The sequence below is a fragment of the Sturnira hondurensis genome, unplaced genomic scaffold (genome assembly GCF_014824575.4).
Source record: "Sturnira hondurensis isolate 20B ecotype Veracruz unplaced genomic scaffold, ASM1482457v3 Scaffold0023344, whole genome shotgun sequence".
Lineage (NCBI taxonomy): Eukaryota > Metazoa > Chordata > Mammalia > Chiroptera > Phyllostomidae > Sturnira > Sturnira hondurensis.
The window spans coordinates 267,025-287,166 of NW_028095975.1; the positions used below are offsets into that span (position 1 = coordinate 267,025).

The 20,142-nt window shown below is 35.8% G+C and overlaps 1 protein-coding gene across 2 annotated transcripts in view; it reads left to right on the forward strand.

The window, feature by feature from the left end:
• The window catches only part of LOC118980776 (membrane cofactor protein-like), a 55,975-nt gene extending 38,851 nt beyond the window's left edge, over positions 1-17,124 (forward strand). The window contains exons 4-7 of one of the 2 annotated variants that reach the window (XM_037037415.1): positions 8,410-8,592; positions 8,888-8,932; positions 11,488-11,535; positions 16,826-17,124. In XM_037037415.1, coding sequence (XP_036893310.1) covers positions 8,410-8,592; positions 8,888-8,932; positions 11,488-11,535; positions 16,826-16,908 — 359 coding nt within the window. In that variant the 3' untranslated portion in view covers positions 16,909-17,124. The remainder of the gene's footprint in view (positions 1-8,409; positions 8,593-8,887; positions 8,933-11,487; positions 11,536-16,825) is intronic. The other variant, XM_037037416.1, reaches the window with a different exon arrangement.
• Positions 17,125-20,142: the final 3,018 nt, after the last annotated feature.

Consider the following 20,142-nt stretch of genomic DNA (forward strand, 5'->3'; position numbering starts at 1 on the left):
AACACTTCTAACTAAACCACAATAAAATAAGGAGTCACAAGGGAAATTAGAAACTTCTGAACTGAATAAAAATGAAAACAGAATATATCAACATTTGAGGAGTTTTAGAATACAGCAATAGCATTGCTAAGACTGATATTCATGGCATGAAATACTTATATTAGGACAAGAGAAAAGTTTCAGATTGATAATCTGAGCTTTCAACTTTAAGAAACTAAGGAAGAAGAGAAAATTGAATTCAGACCTAGAAAACAGAACAAAATAATCAAAACAGAAATCAATAAAATTGAAAAAAAATGTAGGGAGAATCATTGAAAGCAACACCTGGTTCTTGGAGAAGAGCAGTAAAATGGATAAACTCATAGTCAACCTGAGAAAAAAAACACAAGATACAAATCACCAACATCAACAATGAAGAAGAGAACATCACTAAATATTCCACATACTTAAAGGACAATAAGGAATAACATACAACTTTATTCCAACAAATTTGACATTTAAGCCTTTTCACAAAAAGAACTACAGGCCCCATGTCATCACTAGGAATTCTACTAAACATTTAAGGAATAAATAATAACAGCTCTATATAAACTCTTCAATAAAATACTATAAGAGAAAATAGTTCTCACCTCATCTCATAAGGATAGCATTACCCTGACACCTAAACCAGACAAAACATTGCAGGAAAATTAAAAACAATATCCACTATGAACATGCAACCAAAATCATTAAACAAATAAAATTTTGTCATATAGAAAAATAAGAATGTATCATAATCAAGTAAGATTTTTTTCATGAATGCAAATTCATAAATTAATCAGTATAATTTACCTTATAAAGAGACTATAAAGAAGAAAAGACACATAATCATCATAAGAGAATTTGACAGAATTCATCATCTTTCATGGTAAAGCTTCTTAGCAAACTAGGAATAGAAGGAGCTTAACTATCTCAACCTCATAAAAGGCACCTACAAGAATCACACAGACATTACACTTGACAAAATATTTATTTTGCAACTGAGGTAGGAATGAGACAAGGATGTCTACTCCTATCATTCTACTCATCATTATATACTGAAGGTTCTACTGAGTACAATAAGGCAAGATATAGAAATAAGCATATATAAGGGAAAGGAAGAAATGGACTTATTCAGTTATGACATTATTGTCTGTGTGGAAAATATGAAAGAGTGAATGAAGTCTTACCAAGGTTGCAAGACACAAGCTCAATGTACAGAAATCAATGGTATATCTATAACTAGCAATAAACAATTAGAAATTCAAATGTATTGTTACAGAAAACAACTCAGCCGCTTTCAGGTGTAGGGAGTGGAGTTTTATTTTACTTGCACAGACCCAGAGGAGTCAGTCTCTAAATTCTGGGCCCTGAGCAGCGGGGGAGCAGTTATTTTTATAGAGCAAGGGAGGGCTCGTCCTTTGGACCATTACTTCTGGCACCAAAGCAGGAGGCAGCTTACAGAAGCAAAAGAAGCAGAGCGTTATCTCTAGCATGCAGACGATAAGCAGTCCAAAGAAGCCAAAAGAAAAACAAGCCACTGGGCTGCAAAAACAAATCACTCTCTAGTCACTCTGTTGTGTCTTAAAATAGCTATTGATTTCCCCCAACAGTATCATTTACAACTCTGAACTACATAAAATATTTATAAATGAATCTAACAACACTTGTGCAATATTTGAATGGTTAGGACAACTAAACACTTTAAAAATTAAAGAAGACATTATTTTTTATTTTAAAATATATTTTGTTGATTACACCATTACATTTGTGCCATTTCCCCCCTTTCATTCCCCTCCACCCTGCCCACCTTGTCCCACCCACATTCCTCCCCTTTAGTTCGTGTCCATGTGTCATAAGTTCTTTAGCTTCTACATTTCCCACACTACTCGATTTTCTCCCCAACATCTATGCTACTTATTCTCTGTACCTTCTCCCCCTTCTCCTCCTCCCACTCCCCTGTTGCTAACCCTCCATGCGATCTCTATTTCTGTGGCTCCACTCCTGATCTACCTGTCTGCTTAGTTAGTTTTTGTTTTAGGTGTGGTTGTTAATAACTGTGAGTTTGCTGTCCTTTCACTATTCTTATTTTTATCTTCTTTTTCTTAGATAAGTCCCTTTAACATTTCATATAATAAGGGCTTGGTGATGATGAACTCCTTGAATTTGACCTTATCTGAGAAGCACTTTATCTGCCCTACCATTCTAAATGAAAGCTTTGCTGGATAGAGCAATCTTGGATGTAGGTCTTTGAATTTCATGACTTGGAATACTTCTTTCCAGCCCCTTCTTGCCTGTAAGGTCTCTTTTGAGAAATCTGCTGACAGTCTGATGGGCACTCCTTTGTAGGTGACTGTCCCCTTATCTCTTGCTGCTTCTAGGATTCTCTCCTTCATTTTAATCTTGGCTAATGTAATTCTTTTTTTTAATATTTTGTTTATTTATCTTTAGAGGGGAAGGGAAGGAGAGAGGAATAGAAACATCAATGTATGGTTGCTTCTCGTGCATCCCCTGCTGGGAACGGGCCCCTGCCGGGAACTGGCCTGCAACCCAGGAATGTGCCCTGACTGGGAATCGAACCTCAATAGTCTGGTTTGCAGGCCCGTGCTCAATCCACTGAGCTACACCAGCCAGGGCTTGGCTAATGTAATTCTGATGTGCCTTGGTGTGTTCCTTCTTGGGTCCAACTTCTCTGGGACTCTCTGAGCTTCCTGGATTTCCTGGAAGTCTATTTCCTTTGCCAGACTGGGGAAGTTCTCCTTTATTATTTGTTCAAATACGTTTTCCACTCGTGGCTGTTTCTTTTCCCCTTCTGGTACCCCTATAATTCAGATGTTGGAATGTTGAAAGATGTCCTGGAGGTTCCTAAGCCTCTCCTCATTTTTTTGAACTCTTGTTTCTTCATTCTTTTCTGGTTGGATGTTTCGTTCTTCCTTCTGGTCCGCTCCATTGATTTGAGTCTCAGTTTCCTTTCCATCACTATTGTATTCCTGTGTATTTCCCTTCATTTCAATTAGTTTAGCCTTCATATGTTCTTCTAATTTGTAGCTAAAATCAACCAGTTCTGTGAGCATCCTTATCACCACTGTCTTGAATTGTGCATCTGAGAGGTTTGCTATTTCCTAGTCACTTAGAGTTATCCGTTCTGGGGCTTTGAGTTCTTCTTGTGCCATGTTTTGGACTGTTCATGCCTGTTACGTATAAGGAGCAGAGCCCTAGGTGTTCACTAGGGCTGGGCCACTCAGTCGCTGGGTTTTAACACTGTATGTGGGGGCAGGGCCAAAGGAAAGCAATGGCGGGCCCCCTCTGCTGCCTCTGGCCGCCATCGCAGGCCTCGCAGTCTGTCCCACTGCACTGGAATGTGCAACCATGGTCAGCCCGCCACCTTTCGCACTCACTGGATTCACCCGCTGGGGCCTGCACAGTCTGTCTCACTGCTCACTCCTTTGCTGGTTTATCTGCACATGAATGTGTGACCACAGGCAGCTTGCCGGCCCGAGCCCTCACTGGGTTCGGGAGCTTCCCAGACGCGGAGCTGCCTGGGCCCCTGGGGTCTGGGGATCCTTCCTGCCCAACCCTGCTCCGCTACTGGCTCTGCCCCTCTTACCAGTCCAGTTGAATGGTTTGTTGTTGTTGGACTTCCGTATAGTTCAATTTTCTGTTCTTTGGCTGCGTCTTTGTTCTCCAAACATTTGTTGTATTCAAACTTGGTTCTGGGAGAAGGCAAAGTGTTTCCACCTATGCCTCCATCTTGGCAGAAGTCCCCATTTTTTTAATGTAATTTTGGACTAAAATCTACCAGTTCTGTGACCATCCTGATCACTAGTGTTTTGAATTGTGCATCTGATAGGTTGGCTATCTCTTGGTTACTTAGAAGTATTGGCTCTGGGGCTTTGAGCTCTTGAGCCATAATGTTTTGGTCTGTTCATGCCTGTTACATGTGAGGGGCAAAAGCTTAGGTGTTCACCGAGGTGGGTCGACCCAGCGGCTACATTGTGACGTGGTATGTGGGGGCAGGGTCAGAGAGGAAGCAATGGCATTTGTTCTGCTCTCTCGGATTTCAGTCCCCTCTGCCACTTCCCACAAGCAAATTTGGCCTTTCTGGTGCTGGTTCCTGGGCTTGAGTACATTCTAGGAAGCTGTGGATCTCTCCAACAAACACTCCTACGAGGCTGGGAGCCTCTCCCAGCACCTCAACCCCGCAAAGTGGTTTCCAGTCAGTGATTTTCGGCTTTAATTCCCATTTCTGAGGCCCTGGGTTGCACGGTCTGTCTCACTACTCATTTTTTTTGCCGGGTTTATCTGCACGTGAATGTGTGACTGCGGTCAGCCAGACACCTTGCTCCCTCACTGGGTCTGCTGGTTGCCACCCCGTGCCTGGGATCTGCCAACCGCTGCCTGCACATCTGGGTGAGTTTGGTGCCACCACTTTTTCCTGCTGTGACCCTCCCCGCCAGCCACCAACTCCATCCTTCTTACTGGTTTGCATGAATGGTTCATTGTTGTCAGACTTTGGTACAGTTCAATTTTCTGTTTTTGTTGTGGTTTTGTTTCTAAATCTTTCTTGTCCTTGTTTGTGTGAGGAGGTACATTATTTCCACCCACACCTCCATCTTGGCTGAAAGCCAGAAAGAATAATAGTGAGCCATTCATTGTTCATGGATTACAAGAATCAGTATGATAAAAGTATCAATTTCCTGTATCTGATCTATAAATTGAGTATAGTCCCAATAAAAAATTCCAGTATAAGTTTTATAAAAATTGAAAAACCGATTCTAAAATTTGTATGGAAAGATAAAAGAATTAGAAGAGTCAAAATAATTTTGAAAAAAAGAAAAGATTCATTCTATCTAGTGTCAAGCCTTATACAACATACTCCAACGCATATAATAGAAAACAGTGGAACAGAACAGAATCTAGAATAACCCCTTTCATATGGGCCCAGTTGATTTTATCACACATGTACAAACAAATTCAATAGAAAAAGTGGTAAAAGTTCAGGCACAATTGAACATCAATATGCCATAAAAGAAAACCACAACCCACGTTGGCACCATATTCAAACATGCAGTAAACATAGATCATAGACTTAACCTAAAGACAAAACTATAACACTTTTACTTGAAAATGCAGATCATAGTCATGACTTGGCCAAAGATTCCTTAAGTGCAAAATTGTGATCCTTCAAAAAACTGAAAATTGCCCTGGCTGGTGTAGCTCAGTGGATTGAGTGCGGGCCTGCGAGCCAGATGATCGCGGTTCAATTCCCAGGTAGGGCACATACCTGGGTTGCAGGCCAGTTCCCAGCAGGGGATGCACGAGAAGCAACCATACATTGATGTTTCTCTTCCTCTCTCCTTCCCTTCCCCTCTAAAGATAAATAAATAAATAAATAAAAAACTGAAAACTTCTGCTCTCAAAAGATATTTTTATAACAATTTTTAAAAATGCACCAAACACTGGGAGAAAATATTGCCAAAGCACATATCTGATAGTTAATTTGTATCAAAGATATATAAAAATATCTCAAAACACAATCATTTAAAAACAATGCAGTTTTTTTAAATGAGAAAAATATTTGATGACCCCTATTTCATCAAAGTAAATATATGGGTGGCAAAAAGTACATGCAAAGTTGGTCTGTATAATTAATAAATACAGAAACATAATTTAGGACCACAATGAGATATCACTAAACATCTACTAAAATGGCTGGAAATAAAATCAAGAAACTAAAAATACCATCTTCTGGCAAGGGTGTGGAACAATATTCCAAGGGTGTGGAATATTCAGGCATAATTGTTAAGAATGCAAAGTGGTAGGTTCACTTTGGAACACTGTTTAGCAATTTCTTATAAAGTTAAAGATATACTCTCTGTACAATGCAGCAATCCAAGTAAATTAAAATATGTTCACATACAAACCTATATAAAAATATTTAAAACAGCATTAGTTGTGATCACCCCATTATGGAAACATCCACATACTTCTCAGCTGGTGAATGAATGAACAGCTGTGGTACATCCATATAATGGATTAACATTCCTCGATAAAAAGCAGTAAGCTTCTTCTAACCCACACAATGACAGCAATGAACATCAAATGCATTATGCTAAGTGAAACTAGCTGCACTCAGAGGTTGTGTCCCATTATGACACTCTGGAAAAGAAACACTCTAGTGATACAGATCAGTGGTTGGCTGGTTGGGGGAGGGGGTTGGAGGTGCTTGTGGAGAGAGTGGATTACAAAATGGCACAAGGAAATATGAGAGAATAATGGAACTCTTTCATGTCTGTTGTGTTGGAAATTACATGATCAGTGTTTGCATTTATTGAACCTCATTCAAGCTATATGCTTAAATGGTTTTACTGTGTGTAAATTATATACAGTAAACCTAACTTAAAATCATTACCATGAGTAACAGCAGTTTAGCACAACATAGAAAAGGTCAGTGAACATGAAGTGAGAACAATAGAAATCCAGCCTGATTTGAAAATGTAGAGAGAAAGAGAAAGACTCACAACCTGGGGAAGAGTAGCAGGCAGTCAACATGTGTGTTAATGGAGCTTCACAAAGAGAGAGAAAACAACAGTATGGAACTATTCGAATAAATAATGTTCAAAAATATCCACATTATGTCCAAAGCAACAACACATGAGTCCAGGAAATTCAGTGACCCTAGCAGGATAAATAAATTTTTAAAATTTATCAAGAACCCCCCACTAAACTAAACACATCATGGTTAAACTTCTGAAAACAAAAGATAAAAGGAAAAGCAGCCAATGACACAAAAGAAATGTATTACATTGCCCCATCCCTCTAAGTAAGAATAACAGCTGACTTCTTTTAATGTGGACAAGAAGACAATGCTGTCCGATAACGTGCTGAAAAAATAAAAATAAAACAGGTAACAGAAATCTCTATCAAGGAGAAATCTTTTAAAACTAAAGGGAAAATTTGAAAAAAAAAAAACCCTTTTGAGACAAAAGGTAAGAGAATTGTCACTACCCTAACTTAATTTCAAGAATTGCTAAAGGAGGCTCTTCAAGTTGAAGGGAAAAGATACCTGATGGAAACTCAGGTCTATGTGTAAGGACAAAGAGCACTCTTCTGGTTTACAAGGCAGCTCATGATAGAACCTTATGCGTTGCTCAGATTTACTCTCATAAGATGTTCTCTTGTACTTAATGCCCAGCCCAGTGTATTCTTTTGTTTGTGATTTTTTTCCAAATTTTGCCATACCCATTGTTGGATCCTGAAATCAACCTAGAGGGTGGTGCCCAGCATTTTACGTGCTAAGAAGCAGAGCAGAATGGTAAATTCTAGAATACATGGATACAAGGGCTAATATTATGTTTTACCAGGCCTGTGGGATTACAATATAAACTGTGGTTTTCGATCTCTGAGTTCCAGTGCAAAATATTTGGAACAGAGTCCTAACTCCAGTGGCTTTTCTATTTCTTGAACACCCCAGTTCTTGTATGTTGATAGCTGATGACTTCCTCTCTGCATATCTTTGCGTGGCTACTTAGTTTTCAACATTTGAGCTCAAATACTACCTTTTTACAAGCATCTTTCTTTCCAGCCTCTCTAAAACCTCAGGATACTGAGTCAGAGTCAGCATTAAATTTATTTTAAGAAATCCCTAGAAGTAAAGAGCATCCAAAGTTGTTTTGAACTTACCTGAAAATTCTATGTGGTAGTCAGGACTTTCTGNGGTGGTGCCCAGCATTTTACGTGCTAAGAAGCAGAGCAGAATGGTAAATTCTAGAATACATGGGTACAAGGGCTAATATTATGTTTTACCAGGCCTGTGGGATTACAATATAAACTGTGGTTTTCGATCTCTGAGTTCCAGTGCAAAATATTTGGAACAGAGTCCTAACTCCAGTGGCTTTTCTATTTCTTGAACACCCCAGTTCTTATATGTTGATAGCCGATGACTTCCTCTCTGCATATCTTTGCGTGGCTACTTTGTTTTCAACATTTGAGCTCAAATACTACCTTTTTACAAGCACCTTTCTTTCCTGCCTCTCTAAAACCTCAGGATACTGAGTCAGAGTTAGCATTAAATTTATTTTAAGAAATCCCTAGAAGTAAAGAGCATCCAAAGTTGTTTTGAACTTACCTGAAAATTCTATGTGGTAGTCAGGCCTTTCTGAAAACTTGTCAGTAGTGGGAAAACATATAGGAAACCAATAATCTATCATGACAGTCTGTCCTAAGTGGGAAAGATGATAAAAATGACAAATAAAGTCTTTATTTTTTAAATTAACATCTGCCTTTCATTTTTTCTCTTTGTCCCCAGGGGAAATAACTATTTTGCACTAGTCTTTTTGTTTCTGTGTTAAAACAGGTTTCCATTAATTCTGGAATTTCTCTGCTTTTCAGTGGTCAAATGTGAACATCCAGTGTTTGAGAATGGAAGACTGGTGTCAGGAGCGGGAAGAAAGTTTTACTACAAGGTGATGGTTGCAGTTGAATGCCTGCCAGGTTTTTACCTTGAAGGCAGTAGCATTATCGCATGTGGACCTAACAGTACTTGGGAACCTCAGATGCCAAAATGTATTAAAGGTACAAAGGGCGCCTTTTATTTCTAGATTTTATTTCTCAGACATTAAATATCAATGATACTGAATAATTGAAAAGCAATTTTTGCAATTAACTCTATCTCATATTCATTTCTGTGACAAGCATATGACATAAAATTTGTGTTTCAGTAGATTCTCAGCACACTACATACATCACATAGGTGTCTGTTGTTCAGCATTTTTAGGTGTAAAAGTGTATAGCAATCATTTTTCACAGTAAATTGAAGCATGAAAATTTTTACCTAATGGTTGATCCTGTCTTCTTTATTTTTTTCCAGTGTCAACACCTCTCAGTACAAAAACTACAATTTCCAGTGTCTCAGGTTTAGTACTATCTGCTTGTATTTTCCAAAATTCTTTAAATGCCAGGTGACATTTTAAAAATCCTTTAAATGTCTGGTGATTTATACTCATCCATAATTTTTAGTTGTGCAAGGAGAAAGAACCTATTCACAGCCATTGTAGTTGTTACACTTAGTGATTTTGAAACTATTTGCCACAGTTTGCAGACATTGGAACAAACTTGGGAACAAGTTAGGTAAACCTTGAACGTCTTTCCTTGTGTGTAAAATGAGTTAATGTCTTCCTCACTGGGTGATAGTAGAGTTAGAATGGGATGCACTTGGAGCACATAGCACAGTTCCTGTCATACAGGAAGCTCTTAAGGGAGTTCATTTATGACTTGCAGCATCACTCCAGTTAATACTAGTGATGAGAAAGGCCCATGGCTTGTTCTTCAATACACATCTTTTCTATGTCATTAACGTTACTAATCTGTTATTTAAAAACAATCTGCTGATAACTCTATAGGGTATCTTCATGATGCAGGATGATGTTGTATTTCCTGGACTGCATTCAGTTTTGCTCCTAGTACCATATGTAGTAACACCTAAACAGGGAAACATCTGCTGTCTCTAGAACAAGACCCCCACCTTTCCCTTTGTCATATAGTTATTCTTTTTCTCCTTACTGGGCATTTTTATTTGGGAACAGAAAGTAGATTTCATAGCAACTGAAAGGCAGAAAACCTCTTTTGTTATTGGAATGAAATGGAGGACTTCTTGCATGGACTTCTGATGAGCTGCTCTGCTTAAGCCTTGGGAGATTATTTTGGTATGGTGGACAGAGCCGTCCTCCTGATTTCAGTGGTGCTGTCTCTGGTTCCTCTCTAGTTTCAGCAGAAACAAGACCCAAGAGCAATGCAGTAGGCACCACATAAGCACAGTTTCACTTTCTGTGGTTTCACTTACCCACAATCACGGCCACAAAATAGTAAATGGAAATTCCAGGAATAAGTAACTCATAAGTTTCAAGTCATTTGCCATTCTGAACAACACGATGAAATCTCACACTGTCCCACTCTTCCCCACCCAGGGACTCATGCCTTGGTTCAGTGTGTTCACCTCACTTCTCATCACATTGTGAGATGGCACCTCACATCCTCACTAGAAGAAGGGAGAGTGCAGTACAATAAGATATGTTCAGAGGGAGAGACCACATTCACATTATTTTTATTACAGGAAGTTGTAAACTTCCATTTGTTCCATTTTATTAGTAGTTGTTGTTAATCTCTTACCTTGCCTAATTTATAAGTTAAACTTTACCATAGTTGTATTTGTATAATAGAAATACAATGTATATATGGTTCAGCACTCTCCAGGTTTCCAGGCATCAGTGGGGCTTGTGGGATGTATCCCATGTAGACAAGGGGGGAATAATGTGGTGGGAAGAGCTTTAGCCTGGGCAGACCTCACTCAAGGTCCTAATTTAGCTCTACTTACTCCAATAATATCATTTCTGTGGGCATTAAACATGAGCACGTTGAACTCAGAACAAATTTCCATTACTGGCTTCTCATTTGTTGGTATATTTCCTATTCTCCTAATATTTTAAGGGATTGAGGGGAATTACGCCTGTTAACACGGTAATTAGAACACTTTTTTATCATTCTTCTATACCTGAAAACTGGTAGCATCCTTGAGTACCTTAGCTGAGTGCTGTGAGGTTTTGGAGGTGGGAAAGATAGGTTTTTTGCAGACTGATATATTAAGTTTGCATGTGAAGTTTATACTCTTTAGCCAATCTGTGTTGATTCACATGGTCCTAGTGGGTATATGCACTGTGGAATACTGTGTTGATCAGCTCTTTTATTTTTTAAATTTTTTTATTTCAAAATATAAAATAATTTTATATTTATCCAGGATTTTTTGCAATTTACTAAATCGTTTCACTTATGATTTGAGTTATTTATTTTTTAACTTTGTTGTTCAAGTACAGTTGATAAGCTCTTTTGAAAGAGTTGGCCATAGTATTGCATAAAGGACTTATATAACACAGATACTGTTTAGTGTTTCAAAGGTGAGAGGATTGTGAGGAACTGTTTATAAAGAAGATAATCTATAGGGTTTTTTCCTGAAGTCTCAAAGTTCCTCATGGGACTTTCAATCATTTTTATCATCAGTTAGAAGAAACTACATAAAAAGTCAGTAGCAACATATGAAATATGAGAAGATAGATATGCATGCCCAAACATGAAAAATGTGAAATACTAAGTGAAAATCAAAAACATAAGAATTATGTAGTACAATAGGGATTGGATGTCAGGTTTTTCAAAGATACGTATTTTTTGAACAGCTTATTTTTATGATTTTCTATTAGTTAATTTCTGGGACTTCCATTCTAAAATATAAAGCTACAGTGAACACTCTTAAGCAAAGTCCATATAGTAACTTTCCATAGTAGAATTGCAAAGATAGGAAAGTGTGTGTATTTTTCATTCAGAGAAAGAATTAATCTTTGTAAAAAAATAAAAAGTCAAATTAAATCTCTAATTTTGTATAGATAAAGCTGGTGAATGTAATCAAATTTATTTTTTGAGGTGTCAAGACTGTTGTTCCAACTACACCTCCCACTGCAAGTCAACCAGGTTCAGTAACACTTTATCCGATTTATATTAAGAATTTCATAAGGTGATGAGTAAAAAATGTCATGTGTTAATTTGTGTTTGTTTCATTATATACAAAGAAGCTGAACTTTTTCTCATCCACATTTACTTATTCATGTTCTTTGCTCATTTTTTCTATTATGTTTTTAAAATATTTTTGTTGGTTTGTCAATTTATTATAAATTAAAGCCCCCATAACAAGAAGTGAATCATATTTAGCTTTTTATATTTGCCTTATTTTTACTAATCACCTTTCTCTTAAGATTTTATATGTTTGGATATAGATTGCTTTTTATAACTTCTAACTATATAAGTAATAGTATACAAATGTATATTTGTAAAATTTCAAATATTACAAAAGTATATGGAATAAAAGATTAGTCTCCTTCTGTTTCTATAGTTTATTAACTGAATTAATCATTTAATAGTTTAGATGTTCTTGTCTCTGTCTCTATACATTCACATCCTCAAATGTGTAGACACACGTATCTTACTGTTCTTTTCTTTTTGTTAACCAGAAATGGAATTATTCGATTCATATTTTTCTAAAACTCTCACATTTTACATTTACATCTTAGACTGAGATTGTATTTAGATTTATCCCCATACTTTTAATGTGGATTTTAGTATATACCACATTTTTTAAAATTTAAATTTATTTATTTTAATTGTTGTTAAAGTACACTTTTCTCTTTTACTCTAATCCCAGCCCACCCACCCCCAGTGCTCCCCACTTCCCTCCCATTTCCACCCTTCTTAGTTTTTGTCCATGTGTCCTTTATACTTGTTCCTGTAAACCCTTCTCCTTTTACCCTGAAATTTCCTCCCCTATCCCCTCTGGATACAGTCAGCCTGTTCTCTATTTCAGTGTCTTTTGTTATATTTTGCTTGCTTGTTTGTTTTGTTGTTTAGGTTCCTGTTAAAGGTAAGATCATATGGTATTTATCTTTCACCACCTGGCTCATTTCACTCAGCATAATGCTTTCCAGTTCCATCCATGCTGTGACAAAGGGTAGGAGCTCCTTCTTTCTTTCTGCTGCATAGAATTCCATTGTGTAAATGTACCATAGTTTTTGGATCCATTCATTTACTGATGGACACCTAGGTTGTGTCCAGCTCTTGGCTATTGTAAATTGTGCTGCTATGAACATTGGGGTGCATAGGTTCTTTTGGATTGGTGTTTCAAGATTCTTCGGGTATAATCCTAGCACTGGAATTGCTGGGTCAAAAGGCAGATGCATTTTTAGTTTTCTGAGAAAATTCCATACTGTTTTCCATAGTGGTTGTACCAGTCTGCAATCCCACCAACAGTGCACTAGGATTCCCTTTTCTCCACACCCTCTCCAACTCTTGTTGTTTGTTGCTTTGTTTATGATGGCCATTCTGACCAGTGTGAAGTGGTATCTCATTGTGGTTTTAATTTGCATCTCTTTAATAGCTAGCGATATTGAGCATCTTTTCATGTGTCTCTGGATCCTCTGTATGTCCTCCTTGGAGAATTCTCTCTTCTAGTGCTTTGCCCACTTTTTAATTGGGTTGCTTGTCTTCTTAGAGTGGAGTCATGTAAGTTCTTTGTGTATTTTGGAGATTAAACCCTTGTTTGAGATATCATTGGCAAATATGTTTTCCCATACAGTTGATTCTCTTTTTATTTTCATACTGTTTTCTTTAGCCGTGCAGAAGATTTTTATTTTGATGAGATCCCACTTGTTTATTCTTTCCTTTATAGTCCTTGCTCTAGGGGACATATCAGTAAAAATGTTGTTGCATGAAATATCTGAGATTTTCCTGCCAATGTTCTTCTCTAGGGCTTTAATGGTTTCATGGCTTATATTTAATTCTTTTATCCACTTTGAATTTATCTTTGTGGATGGTGTAAGTCGGTGCTCAAGTTTCAGTTTTTTGCATATAGCTGTCCAGTTCTCCCAAAACCATTTGTTGAAGAGGCTATTTTTACTCCATTTTATGTTGTTGCCCCCTTTGTTGAATATTAATTGACCATAGAGACTTGGGTTTATTTCTGGGTTCTTTGTTCTGTTCCATTGGTCTATGTGCCTGTTTTTATGCCATTACCAGACTGTTTTGATTACAGTGGCCTTGTAATACAGTTTGGTATAAGGTATTGTGATCTCTCCTATTTCACTCTTCTTTCTCAAAATTATAGCAGCTATTTGGGGTTGTTTATGGTTCCATATAAATTTTTGAAATGTTTGTTCTCTGTCTGCAAAATATGCCATTGGTACTTTAATTGGTATTGCATTGAATCTGTAAATTGCTTTGAGTAGTATGGACCTTTTGATGATGATAATTCTTCCAACCCATGAACATGGTATATGTTTCCATTTGTTCATGTCTTTAATATATACCACTTTATTTAACCATTTTAACATTAGTGGTTGTTTATATGTACATAAGTTTCACATGAACAGGTAGTTGGTTGGTTCAATTTTTTTCTCTAATGAGTATATGAATTGTGTCTTATTATAAAAGTTGTAGGTCTTCCCCTTGCTGAAATTCTATAAAATTTTTAACCATATGTTTTCATTGCATTCTTTGCCTTTAAATTCTGTTACATCTGAAATTGGTATGAACATTCATTATTTTCTCTCCAAATGTTTGAAGTGCCAGTTTTTATCATACATGAAATTCATAGGTGTTCCAATTGTTTCTCGGTTCATTGAACTCTGCCCATGGCTGTGCCAACACCAAATCTTTAATTTTTTACTGTAGTACTATGACATGCCTTACTATCTGGCAGAACACTTTCTTCTCAGCAATGTTCAAGCCACTCATGCTATTTTTTGCAGATTAACTTTTATTTTATTTTATTTTATTTTTACCATTTTAACCATTTTAAGTTTACATAAGTGGCTTTAACTACATTCACCTTGTTGTGCAACCATCACTTCTATATTCCAAAACTTTTTCATCTCAAATTAAAACATTATACCCATTAAACAATAACTCTCCATTTTTCCCTCCCCCAAACCCTGGCAATTGTTCTTCAGTTATCTATCAATTTAAATATTTTGGCTTATTGTGAAATAATAAGCATAACATTAGCATAACATTTTCAAGGTTCATCTACCTTGTAGCATGTATCAGAACTTTATTCCTTTCATGATTAAATAATATTCCACTGTTAGTATACACCACATTTGTTGTCCATTCACTTCACTATAGGCACTTGAGTTGTTTCCAACTTTTGGCTATTTTGAATCTGCTTCTCTGAGTATTGGCATTTGAGTAACTGTTTAAGGCCTGTTTTCAACTTGGGGTGTGTACACCCAGGAATAGAATGCTGGGTTATGTGCTAGTTCTCTGTTTACTTTCTAAGCAATAGCCACAGTGTCTCCCACAGCAGCTGCACCAATTTTACATTCCCACCAGAGAGCCACAGAAGTTCCAATTTCTCCACCTCTTTTCCAATGCTTGTCATTTTCTGTTTTTTGATACTAACCATCCTAATGTCTATGAAGTACTCTCATTGTGGGTTTTACTTGCACTTTCTAATGATTAGAGAATATATTTTCATGTGCTTATTGGTGCTTTGCATATCTTCTCTGAAAAAATTGCTATTCCAGTCTCTTGTACATTTTCGATTTTGGTTATTTTCTGCTATGAACTTTTAGGAGCTTATTATATATTTTCGATGGTAACCCCTTATCAGATGCATTATTTGCACGTTTCCTTCCATTCTATGAATTGCCTTTCCACTCTGCAGATTGTGACCATGGATAAGCATTTTTAGTTTTGATGAAGTCCAGTTTATCTATTTTCATCTTTGTCACCTGTCCTTTTGGTGTCACATCCAAGAAATCACTGTCAGACCCAAAACCATGAAGCTTGTCCTTTATGTTCTTACTAAGAGTTTTATAGTTTTAGCTCTTATATTTAGTTCTTTGATCCATTTTGAATTCATTTTTATATATAAGGATCAAACTCCACTCTTCTGTATGTAGATATTTCAAGAATGTTGTTGAAAAGATTGCCCTTTCCCAATTAAATGTTCTTACCACCCTTGCAGACAATCATTTGACCGTGAATGTGAAGGTTTATTTCTGAGCTCTGTATTCTATTCCATGGATTTGTATTTATGCCCATAACAACGCGTTTTGATTATTGTAGCTTTTGAGTAAGTTTTAAAAACAGAAAATGTGAGTTCTCTTAACTTTACTCTTCTATTTCATGGTTGCTTTGCCTATCCCTAATCCTTTGAGATTGCATATTAATTATATATTGAAATTTTCTATTTATATAAAATGCATATTCCAGATGGTGATAGGGGTTGCATATGATCTGTAGGTTATTTTGTGTAGTATTAACATCTTAATTATCTCAGGTCTTCCAGTTCATGAACACAGGATATCTTTTCATTTATTTATATTGTCTTTTCTTTCTTTTAGGGACACAACATTTTGTAGTTTCCAGGATAGGAGTCTTTCACCTCCTTGGTTAACTTTCTTCCTAAGTATTTTACTCTTTTTTTGATGCTATTGTAGAGTTGTTTGCTCAATTTCCTTCCTTGTTTGTTCTTTGTTAGTGTATAGAAATGCAACTGTTAGTGTATAGAATTGCAGGTTACTGTCTACAACTTTGCAGGCTACAAACTTGTTAGTTCCAACTGCTAAGTTTGTGGGCATGTGTATGTGTGTAATTTCTACATGTTTCTACTTAAAAATCATATAATCTAAAACAGAGATTGTTTTATTTCTTCCTTTCCAATTTGTATGCTTTTTTTTCTTGCCTAACTTCATGGGTTATAACTTTCAACATTATGTTGAATGAAAAAAACAAACAGTTATCTTGCCTTGTTCCTGATCTTAAGGGAGAAACTCTCAGTCTTTCAGCATTGAGTATGATGTTAGCTGGGGGATTTCATAAATGGACCTTGTTATGTTGAAATTTCTCTGTATTGCCAAATGCCCTCTAAATTATTTATTAAGCCCTCCTTAATTTTTTTAAGTAGAATTACATTGAATCTATAGGCTAATACTGACAATACGCTAATGGTAAATTTGCATGCTGTACCACAGAATATTGTCACAGAAAATATTACTAGAGAGGAGGAACAATTCTGATGACATTGAATATGAATCTATAATATAATAGCACTTTAAATTAAAAACATTAATATAATTTATATAAGAAAAATGAAATTCTAAAAGATTTTGTACAAAGGCAAAATATCAAAACTTTTGAATTTCGAGGTCAGTAAGTTTTATATTTACTTCTTTTTGTGAATTATTTTTATTTTTTTTCTTTTTTCTAGGACTTTCCACTCTCAGTATTGAATCACCAAATGATGACGACAATTTAGGTATTATTTTGGTTATACATAACACTGCATTATGAAATCTTAGAGTTCTACACAGAAATATTATATTTCAATTATCTGTAGTTATACAAGAAACAACCTGTCACAAAGGAGTGATATTTGACATTTGTACTCATTTTAGTAGTGCAGATACCATGACATGTGTAAGCAGTAGTATGTGTAGACACATGTAGATAACACAGTTTTTAAGAGATGCCTTAAATAAGGATCCCTAATAAGATGAGGTAATATTCTCAATTGCTGTGGTTGTTTGTAGGTTAAAATTTACAAAACCTAACTTGCTGTCCATGTGATAGTGTTACTTTGTAATGGCAATTTTTAAATGGATTTTCTTTCTATTCATACCTTGTATACATAAGCCTTAGAGTACTTCAAGTTGGGTTAGTTATTTTCTAGGTCAGGCTTCACTCTGTAGGCTCACAAGGTTCACACAATATATGTTAAAGGAAATGATAAAGTATAGTTGTGACAGTTAGGTGAAAGATAAGGAGTTATGATGAGTAAGTGAAGAGAAATATATATTACTTTTCTTTACATTAGGCTAGTTTAGTAAGGTTTATCTTTTTATGAAATGCGCCTTAGGCTTGTTCTGTTTTCCCTCTGAACACTGCAGTCAAGCCATCATTGTGCCAGTGAACCCAGGGCCATTCTAAGATGCTACACACTTGATAATTTTTATGAAATGACAAAAGCAGAGGTAAACCTGACATTGTATGCTGTGACTTATAGAAATTTAATGAAAAGAATGGCAGTTTGGAAACAGAAGCAGTAGTGGCCAATGTTTCTAAGATTTAAGATTTGGTAGTATTATTTATTACTCCCTGGATAGTAAAAAAAAGAGAGAACTGCATATTTAAGTTTCTAATCATAATTTATCCATGTGCCCTGGTGTTCCATTTTCATGCTTAGAATGTTCTTGGTAAGACTGTGTCTTCTTTTGGGGAGTGGGGGTACATGAGGAAGTATCAATGATAAAATGACATATTGTTTGTGAAGATTGCAAACTGTGTCTGTGTAATCAACTAATAGAACTTCATTTATGACTTATCAGATAGACTCACTTTTGAGGAACAATAGAAATGAAATTTCTAACAAAATCATAAGAATGATAAACTGAAGACTGAACTAAACCAACTCTAGTGGGATAATATGTTCTCTAAAATAATTTTCCTCTAACCTAGTGAATTCTAATTTTTATAACCTGGGGTGGTGACTGCAGCACAAAACAATGACAAGCAAGGTTCTAATTAAGAGTTTCCCAAGTTAGACCCTAAGCCTGAACCAGAGAGAGGGTTCTGTGATCAAAATGACCTGGATGCACTAGCAGTTATATACACTAAACTAAGGTGATAAACTTTTTCTTTGCTGTAGTTTCTGGGTAATCTGATCAATGTTTAAATGCACAGACTCTCTGGAGACTCACATGTGCTCAATTATCTTCAAACTGGTTTTATTTGTTTCTCAGATGGAGGACTTATTGCCGTGATTGTTCTTATTGTACGTAAGTGTCCAACACTTGGATGCTACTTAAATCAAAATATTAATGTGAAGAAGTGCATCTTTAATGATATTTTTAGCTTTGGCAGTTTTTATAGCTTGAAATTAAGTAAACCAGTCTAGAACTACCTGACTTTTTACATGATATTCTACCTTGTGTTGGTGATTGTATATTCTTGTGTATTCTATATGTCCAGTTATCAACAAATCCTAAATAATATATGTATTTGCTGTCAAGGAGATTAGTCATATGAACTTGCATTCCAAATATTATAAATTATGCAAGAATTCACCTCTGGATTACTATGGACTTTTTAAATGATTCCAGGGAATTGCATTTAGACAGAGAAGTGTCTAGATAGAATATTAATGTATAGGTGCTTTAAAAATATAACATTCTGACCACTGAAATATGACTAACATTAGTTTCTTTTGGTAGATTTTCAGCCTTGGTAATTATTTTTTAGAGTTACATGTTTTTTGTTTTCTGGTTTCTTGTAGTTCTTGACATTGCAGTAGTTGGCGCCTGTCTGTACAAATATCTTCACATAAGGAAGAGAGCGTAAAATAAACATGTTTTTATGGACGTATTGGTGCTTCTCATTCCCGACATACTTTTGTGCAGCTTTGGTTTGCATTCTGTATCGCCTGCTGCCTTGTTTAATCATGTGCCTGTGTGAGTGTGCTATCAGAACTGCATTTCCTTACTACAAATATTTTCCTCTATTTTAATATCATTCAATTATGTGGTAATCTAAACAGAATTGCTTTAGCTGTTACAACTGTAAGAAAAAAATCTGTGGGGTTTGAGATTTAAGTTCTGCAGAAAATCATGGATCACTATAGGGCCTTCCCTAACCTAGGTCTACTCTATTTCCTAAAGTGGGGTGGCCAAAACTTAATTTCAAATAGTTCACTGTGGAGAATTTGACATTTTTATTCACTGGAATTTTTAGGATGAAAGCTTCCATTTGTCCATATAACTTGTTTTAAGAAGTTGTGTAGATGTTTTATTCAAATACTCAAATTGAATTCTTTTCATTTAGAGTTGTTAGTTATAGAAATTAAACTAGGGAATTAAAACAACACTAATTGACTTTCCTCTCATGTTTTCTTAATTTACTGAGTTTCAGTAAAACTGAAGGGTTAAACTTAAAGTTGCTGAGAGGGTTGAATTACCAAGGCACCTCATTAACTTTATCTTTCTTTTTATCTACAAAATGGGAATTTAGAATAGAAAACATTGACAAATATATATCTTCTAAGGAGAATTGAATTTGTGAACATTGCACATAAATGTTAACGAAATAATTTTCAATGTACTGAAAGACTTAGAACTACTGGAGCTTAGACCAGAAACTGAAAAATTTTATTTTCAGCAGTTTATTTTTGCCTGTCACTTTGGAGGTAGCTTTAAAATCAAAGTAACACTTTTAAGAGTTTTTGAATTGGGGGTCATACAATATGTTTTACTTTTATATTAATAATTGGTTATCTTTTTAAAATATTCACAATGCCTTTATTTGGACCTTAAATTTAGAACACATGAGATAGTTTTTAAATTAAATATACACTGCAGTCTGAGTAAGAAATGATCTCAGTGGAATGTTTTTACAATGCAAAAGGTTCATGAATAATACCTTCTAAAAAAAGCAAAATAAAATAGTTTTGTGTTCCTCACTTTGTTTAAAACATCAGTGCATCAGAATACTTAATGGTTCTTTAAATAAGTATGAATCAAACACTCTAGCGAC